The sequence below is a fragment of the Corvus moneduloides genome, chromosome 12, assembly GCF_009650955.1.
Source record: "Corvus moneduloides isolate bCorMon1 chromosome 12, bCorMon1.pri, whole genome shotgun sequence".
Lineage (NCBI taxonomy): Eukaryota > Metazoa > Chordata > Aves > Passeriformes > Corvidae > Corvus > Corvus moneduloides.
This window is the reverse complement of record NC_045487.1, coordinates 4,855,472-4,872,126: the sequence shown is the minus strand read 5'-3', so window position 1 is coordinate 4,872,126 and position 16,655 is coordinate 4,855,472. Positions and strand designations below refer to the sequence as shown.

Sequence of the window (16,655 nt, the reverse complement as noted above, 5' to 3'; positions counted from 1 at the left end):
TGCCTGCCTCGCCACTGCCCGGTGCAACACAATAAACGCAGCCTCTCGGCCGTGCGGCGGAGCCGCCCGAGCGCGGTGTGCGTGGGGCCGGGTCCCGTACCCAGGCTGGCACTCGCGGTTCCCCCGCGTGTCCCGGTGCTCCCGGTGCTCCCGGTGCGCAATGTGCGGGTTCGTGCCGCGGGAGCGCGCACGGGCCCGCGCTCGGCCCTACCGCTCGCAGCCGCCGCCGCGGGGCGCTGGCGGGCGGGGGCGGGGCCGCGCCACGTGCCTCATGAATATTCAGCGCCGCTGCCGCCGATTGGCGGCCGCCCCCGGAAGCGGAGCGGGGGCCGAGCAGCTGACAGCAACATGGCGGCGGCGGCCGGGCGGCGTGGCGGGGGCTTGGGGCGGCCCCCTGCGCCCGTGAGGGACGTGCCGCCCGCCGGGGAGCTGGTGCGGCCCTCGGTGACAGAGCTGTCCCAAGTGCGGACCAACATCCTGTGCACCGTGCCCGGCTGCGGGAAGGTGCTGCCCAACAGCCCGGCCCTCAACATGCACCTCAGCAAGGCGCACCCGCTCCAGGTACCGCCGTGAGGCCGGGCCGGCCCCGCCGCCCCCTCCCGCTCGGCCCCTCACCGTGGTTACGCGGCTCTGTCGTGACGCAGCGCCGTGTTCCGCCCCGGGGCCTGCGGCCGGCTCGGGTCCGGGTCCGGGGGGCGGCTGCGGTGTTGGCTGTGCTGGGGTTTGGTTCGTAGTGAGATTGAGGAGGGGTGTGATTCCCCACCCTGAGAAGAACTAGGATTCTTCCGAGAGATTCTGAGAGAATTGGGATTGTTCAGCCTGGAAAGGAGAATGTTTTGGGGTGACCTAATTGAGGCCTTCTAGTAGCTGAAGGGAACTCACAGAAAGGATGGGGACAAGAGCCTGGAGTGGCAGGACAAGGGGGAATGGGTTCAAATTAAAAGGGAGTAGGTTTAGATTAGATATTAGGAAGAAGTTCTTCAGTGTGAGGGTGGGGAGGCCCTGGTACCCGCTGCCCAGAGAAGCTGTGGCTGCCCCATCCCTGGAAGTGTCCAAGGCCAGGTTGGACGGGGCTTGGAGCAGCCTGGGATAGGAGAAGGTGTCCCTGCCTGTGGTAGGAGGGTGGAACTCGATGATCTTTACGGTCCCTTCTAACCCAAACCGTTCTGTGATTCCAGATGAGAATAATGAAGTTTCTCGTTGTCTCTTGTTTAAGTTTCCCCTTGTGAAAGGCCTCTGCAGGTCCATGTATAACTACACAAGTGTGTGTGTACACAGGCTGACCAGTTGTGTTGAGGATTCCTCTAAAATTACTTACAGAAGATAACCAGTTTTGTACGTTTTTGTAAACATACTGCAGGCAGTTAAGAGTTCTTTGGGACTCAGCTTCTGTTGTTTTACTTGCTTATCAACTATCTTTCTGCAGTAAGACTTTAAAGCCCCACTTGTGAGGTGCTGTGCAAACATGCAGCATTTCCTAACCTTATCAGCTGGCAAACCATCTCCATCCCAACACCGAAGGCTGTTATGCTGGGGTTTTGTTTGTTTTTTTAAAAATGTCTGAGCTAAAAAAAACCCAAAACAGATGGATGCCATTTTGGAAACAAGCCCTCATTTCCATAATACTCCTGAGCTAAGTATGTGCTGGGGGGGAGGAGAATCACAGTTCAGCAGGCACACATTGAGAGTGGGCCTTTCCGAAAGATATCCTTGCTTTTCCCAAAACTGTAATGCCAAGTGTGCAAGGACAAATTGTATTCCTGGAAAACTTCAAGTGCAGCATTCATAGCTGCATTCTGAAAGTGCAGCCTCAGTGGGGGAACAATAAACATCCCTGTTTTGTGAAATGGCTACAGAGTCAAGTGTGGATCACACGTGCTTGTTGGTGAGGAACAAAAGGAAATAGTGTCGAGTGTACTTGCTGTCCCCTGTCTCTGGGATGTTTTAATTTCATTTCCTATATGAACTAACAACATAACCCACAGTAAAGTGTTAGATCTCATGTGTTCATGTGGGGGGAGGTACAGCAGAAGTTCAAAGTGTTCTTTCAGGTCAGCGAAGTCATTTTGGCTGTGAGCTGATGCTCTGAGCGTGCACTGCAGCTGGTGGGTTACATAACTCAGGGTATGATGGGTGAGGAAATGCTGCTTTCTCACCCAGCTTGCTGTTAACCATGAGTGCCTTGTAGAATTAGAGCATACTCCATACACCTAGTTACTGAATCTTGTGATAGCTGGGAATGAATACTAAACTACAGATGGATGCCGATTTTCAGAAACTTCTTGACGTGTTTCAAGGGCATTGCAATTGAGACTAAAACGTTGTTGAGGCTTAAGGGAGGCTCAATATTTTGGTATTGCTGTTCCCTTTTAAGAGATATCTGATTCCCCAGATAAAAAGAATTTAGTAGATTGCATTTCTTAGTGAAATATGAAACTAGTGAAGAGGCAGCTTGGCAGATGAGGTGGTAAGAAGCTATTGGGGAAGGAGAGAATGTAGTACTCCTGAAGAGAAGGGAGGATGACTTGGTTAATTTTCATTAATGAAAGTAACACCGATAGGATGTTTTGATACCAAAACCCTTAAGGGATTGCTGTGGCAGAGGAAGGACATTTATACAAGAAAGCAAGATTACCCTGTAGAAACAGAGTCAAGTGCAGGAGTACGAGGTTTTAATCTAGTGAAGTGATAACAAACAGTTTGATCAGCGCTGTTTTGTAACAGAAATAAGCTGATGTGGGAAACACTTGAGAAACAATTTGGTCATACCTGAATGAGCATTTAGGGTAATACTGCTGGGAGAAGGGCGATCCTAAAATATGGCGGAGGGATATTCTATGTCAGTGTAGGGTGAGAATCTGATTCAAATAAGTTAAAATGAACTCAGATGTGTAGAAAATAACTGCTAAGGGTGATGAATGGCAGGTGTTTCTGACAAAGGGAAATTAGAAGAATTTGCCTTCTTTGGCCTGATGAAGAAGATATGAAATATTGATACACTAATTTTTATATTTTGTCTCCTTGACAGAGGATAAGCCAATAAAAAAATGAGAGCAGTACATATAAACTGACACTTAATATATTGGGCTTAATTTAATTCTTTGGTCTTTTGGCTGTATTATTTTATGTAAAGAAGGGAGACTACTTCTGTGTAGTTTAAAATGAAGCTAGAAGAGTTCATGTAAAGGAGAGTTTTCTGCAGATTCCTGTGATAATAGGGAGGCTGTAGTCAGTGTGAACTGGAAAGGATAGCATACCCTTAGGATAGGTTACTCAAATACTGCACTACCACAATAGTTGTTATAATAAGAATAAATGCACTCTCTTCATGTCCTATTTAGTGAAGAAATGGCTGAGCTTCTGCTGCAAAAACCCCCATGTGTTAAATAGTTGACTATAGTCTACTGCAACATCATTTAAAATTAATCCTTTGGAGTAAGCCTTTCTGGGGCAGGAAAGCAAGATGTCACTAAATTCACCTTGACTAAGTCTGTAGCAAGGACTGTTAATTTCCCATTTTCCGAGTTGTTATCACAAGCCATATCCAGATTCCGTACATTGCAAGTGTCTGCTTTGGGGGAAGTTCATTGGATCAATATTTACCCATAATTATGGTGGGTGGATGTTGTAGAAACATGGGACATAAAATCAGATAGGTAAGGAAGAGAGCTGTGAGAATGTCTGAAATAGGACTGGCCAGGTGGGCTTTGAGAAGATGCAAGATTAACCATTTAAAGCCATGAGGACTTGGGATGGGTCAAAACAAGATTACTGTCCATATACGATATCTTACATGTGTAGAGTATCTCTCAACTTGTCACAGCTAATTTGTTGTGGTTTCTGCCACCAAAGGCTATGTTCCAGCTGTTAAAAAAAGCATTGTACAGGTGTTTATAAATCTTTTAAACGCTTGATACTATTCTATACCTTAGTATTTCAGTAGTTTTAAATAACCTGACTGTGGTTTACCTGTTAAGTGCCTGAACATGTTTCCCATATTGCCCTGCAGTTGTTGGGTTGTGATATTAAATATAACACACTTAATAACTTTTTATTTAGGAATTAGTGACTCCAGTTGCCAGTTACTCAGCATATTGGTTTCATCTGCCAATCTATCTATTGGTGGGAGAGGCCAAACATAGCTTTGACTTAAGGACAGATCTTCTTTTCTCCTGAGGACTTTGAGACTGACATCTGATGGAAGTGTCCTGTGAAAAGTCAGGGTTAAAAAGTGGAATTGGAACTGGAACAACTTGATTTCTTTGTGTCATGTTCCTGTTTGGGGTAGTGGCTCTAGGAGGTAGAACAATAGTCACAGTGATGATGCAGCAGATAGACCAGGCCTGTTTATGAATGGGCTGTCCACAGGAGAAACTGCTGTACATAAAGGTGTTTAGAAGGTTAAACTGTTGCATGAAAACATCCTTTTTAGAGAATTAGTCCAGGTTTTCTTGTTATGGAGCTGTGAGCAGTGAAGCCCTTTGGGCCCTGGCAGCTGAGATACATTCTTTGTTTGCTTCACGTGGGAGGACTGTTGTGCTTTGTGGATTCTCTGTGTTTGGGGTAACCTGTGTAAACACAACCAGCTGGACGTCTGCCCAAAGAGGTAGTTAGGGAGTGACTGGTGTGAAATCAACCTTCCACTACTAGCTGTGCTCACTGACCTTTTGCTGTCATGGACTACAGTAACTAGCTCTAGGGACTCTTTGGCCTCCTATTCAGTCTCAGGATGAAAGGAGACTCACAGCTACTCTGAGCATTAGATTTTAAATAGTTCACTTTTAACTTTTTGCATAGACACAGATGCCTGATGCTTCCACTGAGACCCTTTCAGATAGGGTATGTCTAGAGGTATATGTCTTGTCTGGTTTCCATGCCTGTGTCCTCAGTAGGAAGGGATTCTGTGTGGTTAAACAATCTGGACAATCCCATTAGTATGTCCTTCTTACATGTACTTTTGAGGTCCTCTTTGAGCAAGTAGTGTTTCTTTCTTCTGTGTACATGTGAGGGTCAGTGAGACAGCTCATATGGAAAACCTGGCTGGATAGATTGGTCACTTAGTGTTTGGAGGGTCAGAATTAGCATACCAGTTGTTTCACAGATTTAAGTGAGATTTGGTTTATGATCTGAATTAAGTGGCAGGGCATACTTGGCATTTTTCATTTCATTACAAGTAAACTCTAAATAGTGCTAACAGAATTCCAGCATCAAGGAAGTGTTGTGTTTCTGTGACTAATCTTAATGGAGCTTCACATACTGTGTCACTAACAAGTAAAACTACATTGATTCAGCAGTCTAGGATAGTGTCTGTATGGAAATTGTTTTTACCTCAAATAACACAAAACATGGGGCAGGGAGTGTCTTCGTAAAAATAAACAGTACAGTACCACTACTCCATAGAGCTTGTTGTAATTGCACCTGGTAATTTTGATGGGATATTTGCAAAGTGGCATCCACGTAGGGGAAAAGCTCCGTTTGAACTTTCAAGTCATGTAGGAAAGAGCCTTGAACTCATTGAGATGTGTAAACTCATTGAGCCATAGTTGACGTGTATTGTGAATATTGTCTTGAATATGCAAACCTATAGAATTGTCAACTTCTCAACTGGTTCTTTTTCAGGATGGAAAACTTAATGCACCAATAAGGAAGGGTTTGAAAACTTCACAGAAATTCTACTGCTGTCCTATTGAAGGCTGCCCTAGAGGACCAAACAGACCATTTTCCCAATTTTCTCTTGTAAAACAGGTATTCCTGTTTCCTGAAGTATTTTCACACTAATTTAGTCTTGTCTCTACTCCAGAGGGTATGCACTTTTGCATACAGGTATCAGCAAAACCTCTCAGCATATATCCAGAAGTTAGAGAACTGTATGCAGCAACTCCAACTGCACATATGATTCATGAGTTTGCATGTTTGCATGTTGATATTAGAGGACTTGAACATTTTGATCAGACAGATGCCAGTATGTTCTTCTAAACTAGATCAGAGCCCCTCTCCACAAATTAAATAGATGGAGAAAGATTAAAGAAGAGGGGAAAAAATCACAGTAGCAACTGATGAAGGTTTAAACTGTGGCTGATGCTTTTAATTGCTTTTTCAAGTGGTCAAGGATTAAGAGCTTTTCTCTGCTTTAATATCAAAATACATTTGTTTACTAGTTAACCAGTTTAAGAAAACATGTAAAACTTGTTCCTGCATTAGTGAGCAAAAAGAGCACTGTGCTGCAGTTGGTTACCTGTGCTGAGCCGGGGACCCTGTAGGGAGCTGAGTGGCTGGCACTTGGTGCCATAAATGAAAAGAAAAAATTGTGGTGTTTGCTCTGGTGTTGACCTGTATGACTTAAGATTATTTGCTCGGTTATAGATCTTCAGGAGTGTGCACATGTTGCAGCATAGACTTACTGTGCTCTTTTGGCAAGGTTGATCTATAAATTCATTTATGTCCTCAGGAAACCTTCAATGGCATTAGGATAGGTAAATGTTTATCTGTGTTCTCAAAATGCAGGTAACATCAGCAGATTTGCAAATTTCAGATTCTCTATTGACTTCTTTAAACTTATTTGTAGTAACACTTTAAAAAAAAAAAATTAATGCTACGCTTCAACACTACTTAGCAACTAAAAAATTGCAAATATTTTCTCCGATAACCATGATTTTCTTTTTTAATCTTCACTGAAAGCTAATGTTTGCTTTCCCTTGTGTATTCTAGCACTTTATGAAAATGCATGCTGAAAAGAAGCACAAATGTGATAAATGTAGTAACTCCTATGGCACAGAATGGTATTTGAAACGGCATATAGAGGTCTGTGGCAAGACTTTCCAGTGTACTTGTGGGTGCCCTTATGCCAGCAGAACAGCATTACTGTCTCACATTTACAGAACTGGCCATGAAATTCCTGCAGAACACAGGTAAAAGTGAAGCAGTGAAGTAATAACGCATTCATCACCAAGTTCTGTGTGTCTCATGTGCTGCCTTTTTGTCTCCTTTCTGTTGATTAAATAGGAAACAGGATCATGTTTTAGCTGCAAAACAGTATGCAGTTTCTTTGTTGCTTTTAGGAGTTTCTGTTTTGTTGAAGGCGGTAGTGATCATCTAATCAGTAAGATCTGGTTTCCCTATGCAGAAAACAAAAAGTACTGATGACACTGCAGTGCTTGGCATAAATGTTGGTGGTTCTTGTTGCATCTGCTTTTACAGTTCTCTGACAGTAGAGATGATTTGGTAGCTGGTAACCGAGATGTGGAATGCAGTTCAGGTTATTTTCTTGTACAGTCTAGTTATCGTTGCAATTGTTGGTGGATTTATTTTTTAATGCCTATCTCTGCATGTTTAGAATTATAGTTTTAACATGTACACATATTTTAAAGGGCAGTCTACTTTCTCGGGCTAGCCTGTCTGTCTTTGAGGTCCAGCTGCTGCAAAATTTAAGTTTTGTGTGAAGAATTGCTAATTTTATCTTCCATTTCCATGAGAGACCATTACCTGTACACTGATTTCAAGAGCTCTGTCCATTCAATGCTCAGTCTGAGTGTTAAAATAACACATTAAAAGTCTTCAAATCAGAGTGCTTAATGTACAAAGGGGAAGAAACCATCTAAACTTGCACCTCCATTTGGAAATAGGTCTCCATAAGAGGTAATCTTTATCCTTTTTTAAAATGAGAGTGAGGAATGACATTTAACAAAACTGAACTTCATGAAGTCTTTTTATGTTTAATCTGGATTGTCTTCTCATATCCAACCTCATCCATGACTTCAGTTGGTATTTCAATGCAATGACTTAAAAGAATGGAAGGCAGATGTTCTGTGTTTGAAAGAAGTATAAATTATTGATCTCATGTTCACAGGGATCCTCCTAGTAAGAAAAGGAAAATGGAATCCTCCGTACATAACCAGCAGTTGGCAGAGAAAGCAAATGAAGCATTCATCAATACACACAATACTGCTCCTGGCACTCAGGAATTGGAGTCCTCTGAAGTGAAAGTAGTGGCCTCTCTTGACGGCTCCTGCAGTTCTAACTTCACGAACCAAATGCAGCCAAAATGTGCACCAAAGATGCTTTTACCCAAGCCCAAGGTGGCTTTGGTTAAACTTCCAGTGATGCAGGTTGCTCATTTGCCTGTGTATGTATCTGCAACAGACTCTTCTGTCAAACCTGCTGTAGTGGCTGTTGATAATCAAGGTTCAGTTGTAAGTACTGTTCATTTATTGCCTCAATCTATAGGAATCCTGATTCCAGCCCTGGAGGCAGAAACACTTGTATTTAAAGATAGTATGCCTGTTTCAAAAGTAACAACTTCTGGTGATCGTGAGCCAGTAAGTACTGGTGTGCAAGTTGAATTGGACAAGGTTATATCAAATAACACAGGGCAAGAGCTGGGGAATGTTTGTCACAAGAACAAAATTTCTTCAATAAATATACAGACTGACTTATCTTATATCTCACAGAACTTTGTACCAGCTGCAGCCTGGACTCCCAATTCTTCTGTGTCCTCTTGCTCTCAGACAGATCTATCCTTCAGTTCCCAGGTTTCATTACCCATCAGTGTACAGACACAGACACTGCTGCCTGCTTCCAAACTGACTTCATCCATAGCTGCTCAGACTGATGCTTTCAGTCAGGGCTGTTTTCCAACGTGTGGCATTTCCAGAGAGACTCAAACCAGTAGGACACAGGACTGTATTGATGGAAGAGTACAGATGGACCAGGCTGTAATGTCCAGTGACATCTTTGATAATGTTCCTTCATCATATAACGTTTCTACTCACATTGAACTTCCAGAAAACAATTTAATGCCTGCAAATATAGATCAAACCTTGCTGCAAAGAAGTAGTTGCAAGAGCCTCAATCAGGATACGGTAAAGTCTGAATCCCTTATCAGCTTCAACACACAGACTAATATACTTCCACCTCAAAATACAACAGATAATCAAACCCAGACAATGGACCTGCTAAGTGATCTGGAAAACATCTTTTCAGGAAACATGTCTGGCCAGACACTGGATAATCGAGGCCTTTTGTCTGAGACAAGTTCTGGTGCTGACACACATCTTCCATCTGGTCCATCACAGAGCACAGGGATAGACTTTGACATTGAAGAGTTCTTTTCAGCATCCAACATCCAAACTCAGACTGAAGAGAGTGAGCTTGGTAACCTGAACTCTGAGCCAGTTTTGGAGTCCCTGGACATTGAAACTCAGACTGATTTCTTATTTTCAGATAGTGCCACTCAATCATATAACTGCCGAGGCAATTCTAACTTCTTAGGCTTGGAGATGTTTGATACACAGACACAGACAGACTTGAATTTCTTTTTGGACAGTACTACCCATCTACCTTTAGGAAGTATTCTGAAACAGTCCAGTTTCTCTATGAGCACTGACTCATCTGATACAGAAACCCAGACAGAAGTATATATGGCTACTAAAAATATACCTGTTCAGAATATTGAAAGCAAAGTCCAGCTCAGTAGTGCTGAGACACAGACTATGGATAGCTGCTTTGAGAATCTGGGGAGTTTATTCCTTACCAGCAATGAAACACAGACAGCAATGGATGACTTCCTTCTGGCTGACTTAGCCTGGAATACAATGGAGTCCCAGTTCAGTTCAGTAGAAACACAGACCTGTGAAGAGCTGTGCTCCTTGTTCCAGAGCTCTGACAAGCCCAGCCACTGAGTGCTACATAATATAACTGTGACCTGTGGTTTGAATTTAACTTATTGGAGTGGGACAGATGGCTTTACCAAGTGATCCACTTTGCATTATTGAATGTACTTGTCATGAGCAGTTGACCTAAGAGACTTTTCATGCTGAAGGTACTCTATTGAATATATAACTTTACGTAAACTATGTGTGTATAAATAGAGGGGAAAGGGGGGGCTGTAACGTGTTAATGTACATTTGAACCTTAAAAAATTATGTGGTGCCTATGTTTTTCCCTCAAACTTCTTTACAAAGCTGTTACTGGTTTCATCTAAGTGGGAGAACTTTTAAAGTTGTTCAATATATCTCTCTCTCTATTCCTGGCTTACATGCAGGGTTCCATTGTGCTGGACCAAAACCCTGACCTGTTCAATTGAGATGTTTCCCTGAACTTACGGGGGAGGATTCTATTAGTGTAAGCTACTTCTGTTTACTTTTTTTAGTAGCTTGTATTTTAAATCCGGCATGAACATAATCAGCCGTATTGTCTTCTTTCACTTTATGCCTTCACAGCTCTTTCTCCTGCATAAGCTGACATTTTCCAAATACCTGTCCAACACATTAGACACATAGAGATTCTTGAATTGTTGAAAATATTTATTATTAAAAACATGTGTAGAAAGCAGTATTTTTTTTTCCCTGAGTGGCACTGATGCTCTTTGAAGGGTAGGAAAAGAACTTGGAATTCGTAATTATAGGGGAAATTAGTATGTCATCCTTTTAGCTAGTGTAATAAATGGGACTAACATTTTTAGAGTCTTCAGAAGGGATTTGCTTAAATTATTTCTGTCTGTAAGATGCAAATGTTATAATGTGTGTGCCTCAGAGACTGGAATCATTAGGTTTTGCTGAAATTCTCCTAGCTTTATTGGGATATGAGTTGAGAAATGTTACAGTGGTTTATACCTCTACTACCTTAACAGAAATCTTTAAAAATGGGTAATTAAATTCCTTAAAACACTCACCTTGACTCCTGTTTTTGGACTTGCTGCTTCCAAAAACAATTGGAATCCATACAAGAGAGCTGGGAGAAGCCTTTCCAGAACAGTTCTATCTTGCTTTTGCATGTTGATCTGCAGCCCTCTGTTCCTGCAGCTTTTAGAGTTTCTGTGATTATAGTCAAACTCACACAAACTAATTTTTCAGAGAAGAAGCATATGACCTCTTGGCACCTTTTTTTTTAATGTTTGTGTTGCCCCGCATGCCACTCTTTGCAGTATTTTTCATTTTAATGAAAATACATTAAGCCAGTTGTGAATGTAGGTTGGAATTTGGCCTTAAGTAATTATTATCTCTTCCTATAATATCTGTGAAATATAGGCCTTTGGTTTTGTCCTGGACAGGTTTTAGTTTTGTAACCTTAAAGGAAAAGAGAAAACTCTGTGTCAAATTCCTGGGCCTATAACAGACTTTACTCCTCCATTGTTAGAGGAGAGGCATTGGCTGCATATTTACTGTGCAGCCCAGCAGCAAATGTATGTCCAAGCCTTAGGTTTTGAGGACTCCCTATGCTTTGTGCTGCATATTCTCAACTCAAGGATGTGGGAGTTAAGTTACTCATCCATTGCAGCCAGGTTGTTTTTGTTGAACATGGGTGACACCTTTCTTTTTTCCTATTTTTTTCTTTGTCTTTTCCTAATGCTCTTTAAATTGCCATGGTGAGTGTCTTCACCTTTACTGGAAAGAACCTCTTTAGATTAACCCTGAAACTTACATTTTCCTTTTGAAACCCCAGCTTTGTTGCCTGTTTGATTTTTCAGCATTTCTAGGTGTGATTTCAGGCACTTCCAGTCTGGCTGAAGAAACTGCAGAACAGAATCTTGCACTTCCCCAGGAGAACAGTAATTCTGGTGTGGGGAATAACCCCCAGGTTTCACAATGTCTGTAGAGTTCTCATCTGGTGGGTGGGATAAATTTAAAAAAGGAAGGCCTCACTTGTCATTTTGGTTTTTTCTGAATATATGACTGACTTCTATTTACCTGCCTACTTTGAAATAGGGAGATAACATAAAGAACAAAATTAGGTTGATTTATTCTATTACAATATCTTTCTAGTAATGTTGCAACTTCACATTTTAAAGTGTGTTTCCTGGCTGGGATACCAGATAACACTTCTTCATACGCCTGTTTTTGTGTTTCTCATGTGCAAGTTGTCTGTACTGACACATGATAGAGAGGCAGTTACTGTAAGCCTTGTTTGGAAAAGGGGTGTTTTCCACAGCTGTAGAAGCTGTTCATTACCTCTGAATTTAGAAAGTCAGTCTTTACTCTGCAAGAGAAGGAATCTTGGGTGCTGAGGAGCAGAATTACTGAAGGCTTTGCATTGTAGCTGAGAAACCAGTGAGGTTTAAAGTACTTTGAAACTAATTTACAAATTAGAGTGATAATTACCATGTTATTGTGTAAGCCAAAGCTCTTAGCATCATGGACTGTCAGGAAAAGACCCAAAAGTTTGTGTGGACGAAATCTTATAATGTAATCATTACCCAGTTATTGTACTTAGTAATTAAAAGTATTTCTGAGCTTTGTGTGTTTTATTAGAACATGCAAATCACAATCCTTTCACTCATTCCATTGGTTTAAAATATTTTGAGTTTTAATTAGGTGAACACAGTACTACAGCCTGAAGTCATTTATTGAAAGTGCACTATTAAGAAACTATTAAATGTCTGCACTGTCTTAGGGAAGTGGGTCATTCTGACCAAAATTAACTTCTTTCTTCACAAATTTGGTTCTCCATAAATTATTCATGAAAGTGAGAAACAGGTGTGGATCCTGTATTTCTGGCATATGTCACTCAGTTTGGATTTATTAAGTATTTTTGTGAAAATGTGGAGACTACAAACAGACTTCATAGTTTGGTGAATCCCACACTAAACTTCATGAAACATGATCTGAAACATTGTTGCTGAATATTGCGAATATTCACATTTGAACAAGTTCTTGAAAAAGGTTGATTTTCTGTTTCTGTCTTTATTATAAAATAAACTTCAGACAGAACTATTTCTGGGTAGAACTAAAATGATACTTATCTCCCTTCTTCTGCAGTTTGTCTCTGATTTGATTTTCAAGGCACTGTATTGTAAGTATTGGTCAGCAGTGACTTACCATCTTACTCTTTTTTTGTATCCTCTGTTGCCATTAGAGCTGCTGTAAAGTAACATCAGATTCTCTGTAGCCTCTTAGCACAATTTTTTATCTGGAAGTGACACTAATGTTACATGTACTTACCCTTTGTGTTTCCCACTTAATTCCGTTAAGCTGTGATTGCTGGATCTTGATTTGGGTGCCTGTGTAACACTATTATAAAATTGAATTAGTACTTTTGTAGTTTCATTTGTGCTTTTCTTTAATATATAAAGAGTAAAACAAAGGAAACGGCAGATTTGGGACTTGCATTCTATGAGAACGTAAGCACAAATAAGCTAAAAAATGAAAGGTCTGTCTTGTTGCCTTCTAATATTTGTCAGAATGCTAAAAGTTTGTATGACAGTAGATGTTTCTTCTTACAGCTTTATTTGTGTCTATTTCTGCTAATACACCTGTAAATACATTTTGCTGTGGGTAGGGAGGGAGTCCTCCCCCAACTCTTTGTGTCAGCCTAGAGAAATTGGTAGTTTTAAGTCAGAGTTTGCTAACACTACATATTCTTAGTTACGCAAAGCTGCTTGTGTCTAGAAAATTTTCACTTCCAAAGGATATGAAAGCATTTTTTAAAATGTATATAAACTTGCAGCTGTAAATGAAACAGCTGCAAAAGAAACCTTGTGAAACCTCGTCTAGTTTTGAACAACTCGATAAGTGTCTGTAACTTAATGTATGTAACTAACTCATTACAAATTTTTATTCCAAGGCACATACACATTTTTTTTTCTCTTGGAAGAGACTGAATTTCCCTGTTAGTCATATGGACCTCAGTTGTGTAGGGGCAACAGAACAAGGAACAATGGCTGCCTTCCACTGTTTTAAATCCTTATGCTGCTAATGTGTGAATTGATTTTTTTGGTGAGGTTAGGTAGAAACATAAGAGTTGGCAGGATTGGGGTCTTAGGGGGCTGGGGGGGGTTTAATAGCCTTTTAAATGTAGGGTAAGTCAATAGAACTCCTACTGAATCAACATAGGGTGCTCAACTTGCAAAAGAACATGTTCCTGAAATGGCAACTCAGAGGTGAACCAAATGTACTTGCCTTTATCATTAAGGTTGTACAGCTTTCTTTGCTTTAATATATTTCTGACATGTGCTGATTTTTTAAACATGATCTTAATGTACCATTTACTGTTCCAAATACATTCACACCAAAATGTTGGTAACGTTCTGGGCTTTGCAAGCTTTTTCATTCCTGTTTGGTTTAAGGTGCTGCTATGCTTGTGTCCTGGTGGGATGGGCCTCCTGTAAACAGGCTGCCACTGATAACAGGAACACTGTGAGGATACGGTTATTTAATGGTAGCAAACCAGTGCATGGTGCAATCATGCATCTTCTGTTTCTTTTGTTGTTGTTTTTTAAGAGTTGATGTGAATTTAAATGTGTGTGAGAAGGACTTGCTGCTTAGAACATGACTGAATTCTCTTGTTTCAAGTGCCATTGCTATGCAATGAACAGAACTCAGCTCTCAGCCCCGCAGTCAGGGTGAGGGAATGTTTGTATTTGTGTGTGTGTCTCTTCACTGAAAATGTAAGCGGACAGCCTGAAATAGTGGAACCTCCTCAAGGAACTGCTGAGTTAAATAACTGAAGTCCCTTTACTTGTGATCCTTTTTCATGTGCTGGCTTTACAGTACCTTCAACAACTAGCAATGGAATATAATAGATGACTTGTGGTGATGTCAGCTCTACATTTCACAACATCCAGTGCTTTACATGCTTCAAGCACCTGCATGCAGAGCTAGATTGACAGTACTTCTACCTACAGACATTTGCAAGTGCATCTGTGATAAAGCTAGATTTGAAAGATGGCCATATCTTTCCAGCTTAAAGACTTCAACACTTGATTACAATCTCATTTAAATTTGTAATTATTTGGAGTGAATGAGTAATAAATCTCATGGGTGAGTCTTTCCCAAAGCATGTGTGAGTTAATCTCAGCAAGGCTGAGAAATGTCCGTTAAATATTTTTCTTTTCATTACTGGTGGGATTTTTTTATTTAGTGGACAAATCTAGTTTTCAAAAGATGTTCATGTTTAATTCTTGCTATTTAAGCCAGTAAACTTGCTGTGAGCAGACAAAATCAAGCATTCATTTCTTAGACCTATTTTACAAGTGACAATCCCAAAGAAGGAATGTTGTCCTAGTAACTGTGAAACTTGTATTTACATTATTGCATGCAGAGAAAACCTTGTGCCAAAATACTGTTTCATATTTCCCTCTGTTGGAAACTGAAGTGTTACACAAAGCTACTAGTAAGTTATTCACAAGTATTGAAATGTTTTGTTCACAAATGAAGCACTTACTCAGTCCTGTAAATTATACATATTTTGGAATAAAGCTAACTTCAATCATTTTTTGCCTTCTGTTTTAATGGCCATGATCTCTGCCTGCAAAGGCCTGGGTGGGGGATTCAGTGCCTATTGGCAAGTACCACCCATTGCTCCTGAACATCTTAGTTTTAATTTACAAAATCTCTACCAAGTCAAAAGCTTCCAAAAGGTGTCTTACAATGTCAGTTCTTGATCTCTGGAGGTGCAAAAAGGTTCTCTGTCCCAAACTTCTCATCAGCATGTGCAAAATGTAATTTTTAATTACCTTTTACATGCAGTGGCATGAAAACCTCTGCAGTTTCAGCTCTGAGACAAATGCCTCACCTCTACAACAGACTCTCAGGACAGGATTCCTTTGCTTTCTTCTTCCTCAGCCTTACCATCCACCCCTCCTGTAGTTTTTAAGATCTCTACTGTCATAACACCAAGCAGAAATTCACCTGCATTATGATGGTTGGTTTTCAAAGTATCCTATTCTCTTTAACACCTTATTATTTTGTAATATATTTTATATAACTGAGAAAATATTTTTTGCTACTGTAAATATTTAAAAAACCCCAAACCCTAGAGTAGCTTGGTTTGAGTATGGGTTATAGTTGGTCCTTTTTCTTCCTGTATAGTTCCCATGATGCCACCATTTTCTGTAAGTTGGAGGATATAAAATGCAGATTTCTGTTACCTGTAAATCTTGCATGTGTGATTCAGAGGAGGTGAATGAGCAGAAGACTCCTGACTGAAGGTTCATCTGCACTGTTCCCTCAGCTGTAGTCCTGAATGAAGCATTCCCTGATGGACAGCAGGAGGCTGCTGTGTTCAGCCCCGTCATAGTCCGAGGTAAGCATTTGCAAACAGCAGCATTCCAATATTTCCAGAGGGGAGGATGTTGTAAATATCTAGAAACTAAATTTCTGTTCAGAGTGTTTAAAATCATGGAACAGTCAGATGTGTAAGATCCTTCTAGGAATAACAGTCATATTCCCGTCATAGTGATGGTTCTGCTTTAGATTAGGCTGTTATTTCAGGCTTTTCATCATGCAAAAGGGATTTGACTTACGGGCAAAAGTCAGGTATTTTGACAGACTGTACCTTTGGAAACTGACAAATGGTAGTCCAAAAGGCAGGATAAACTAACTCTTGATTGACAACACACTGAGAGGAAAGTGACAGTTCAGAGAGATAGGGAAGCCCCGTGTATTTTCAAACACATTCTTATGTGCTGTTGCTGAGAATTTTGCTGGCAGTGAAAGTGTTCCTGACTGGTTTGGGTTTAGTTCCTGAATTTCCTTCACTTGGAGAAACTGCATGCTGGCAAGCTGATTGTTTTCTGTCAGAACAATGCAGTTAGAGATTGATTTTCTTTCTGGCTCCAGGATTTGATAGTGAATCAGTCCTTTGGATGTTTGGACCTAAAACAATAGGAGAAGAATGTTGATTTAACTTTCAGGTGTTCCATCATAGCATTTTTGCATTGT

The 16,655-nt window shown here is 40.8% G+C and overlaps 1 protein-coding gene across 1 annotated transcript; it reads left to right on the top strand.

Moving 5' to 3' along the window:
* The first annotated feature begins 335 nt into the window (after positions 1 to 335).
* On the top strand, positions 336 to 15,204 carry ATMIN (ATM interactor). Its single transcript, XM_032121691.1, has 4 exons — positions 336 to 561; positions 5,620 to 5,745; positions 6,709 to 6,908; positions 7,847 to 15,204. Exons 1-4 carry the CDS (start codon positions 349 to 351, stop codon positions 9,675 to 9,677), a joined length of 2,370 nt encoding a protein of 789 aa, XP_031977582.1. The 5' UTR covers positions 336 to 348; the 3' UTR covers positions 9,678 to 15,204.
* The last annotated feature ends 1,451 nt before the right edge of the window (positions 15,205 to 16,655 follow it).

Bases quoted from the DNA above. Each gene is read 5' to 3' on its own strand.
- ATMIN (XM_032121691.1), top strand. From the start codon at position 349: ATGGCGGCGGCGGCCGGGCGGCGTGGCGGGGGCTTGGGGCGGCCCCCT. The intron at 562-5,619 runs GTACCGCCGTGA...GTTCTTTTTCAG, and splicing joins GCAAGGCGCACCCGCTCCAG to GATGGAAAACTTAATGCACC. The intron at 5,746-6,708 runs GTATTCCTGTTT...TGTGTATTCTAG, and splicing joins AATTTTCTCTTGTAAAACAG to CACTTTATGAAAATGCATGC.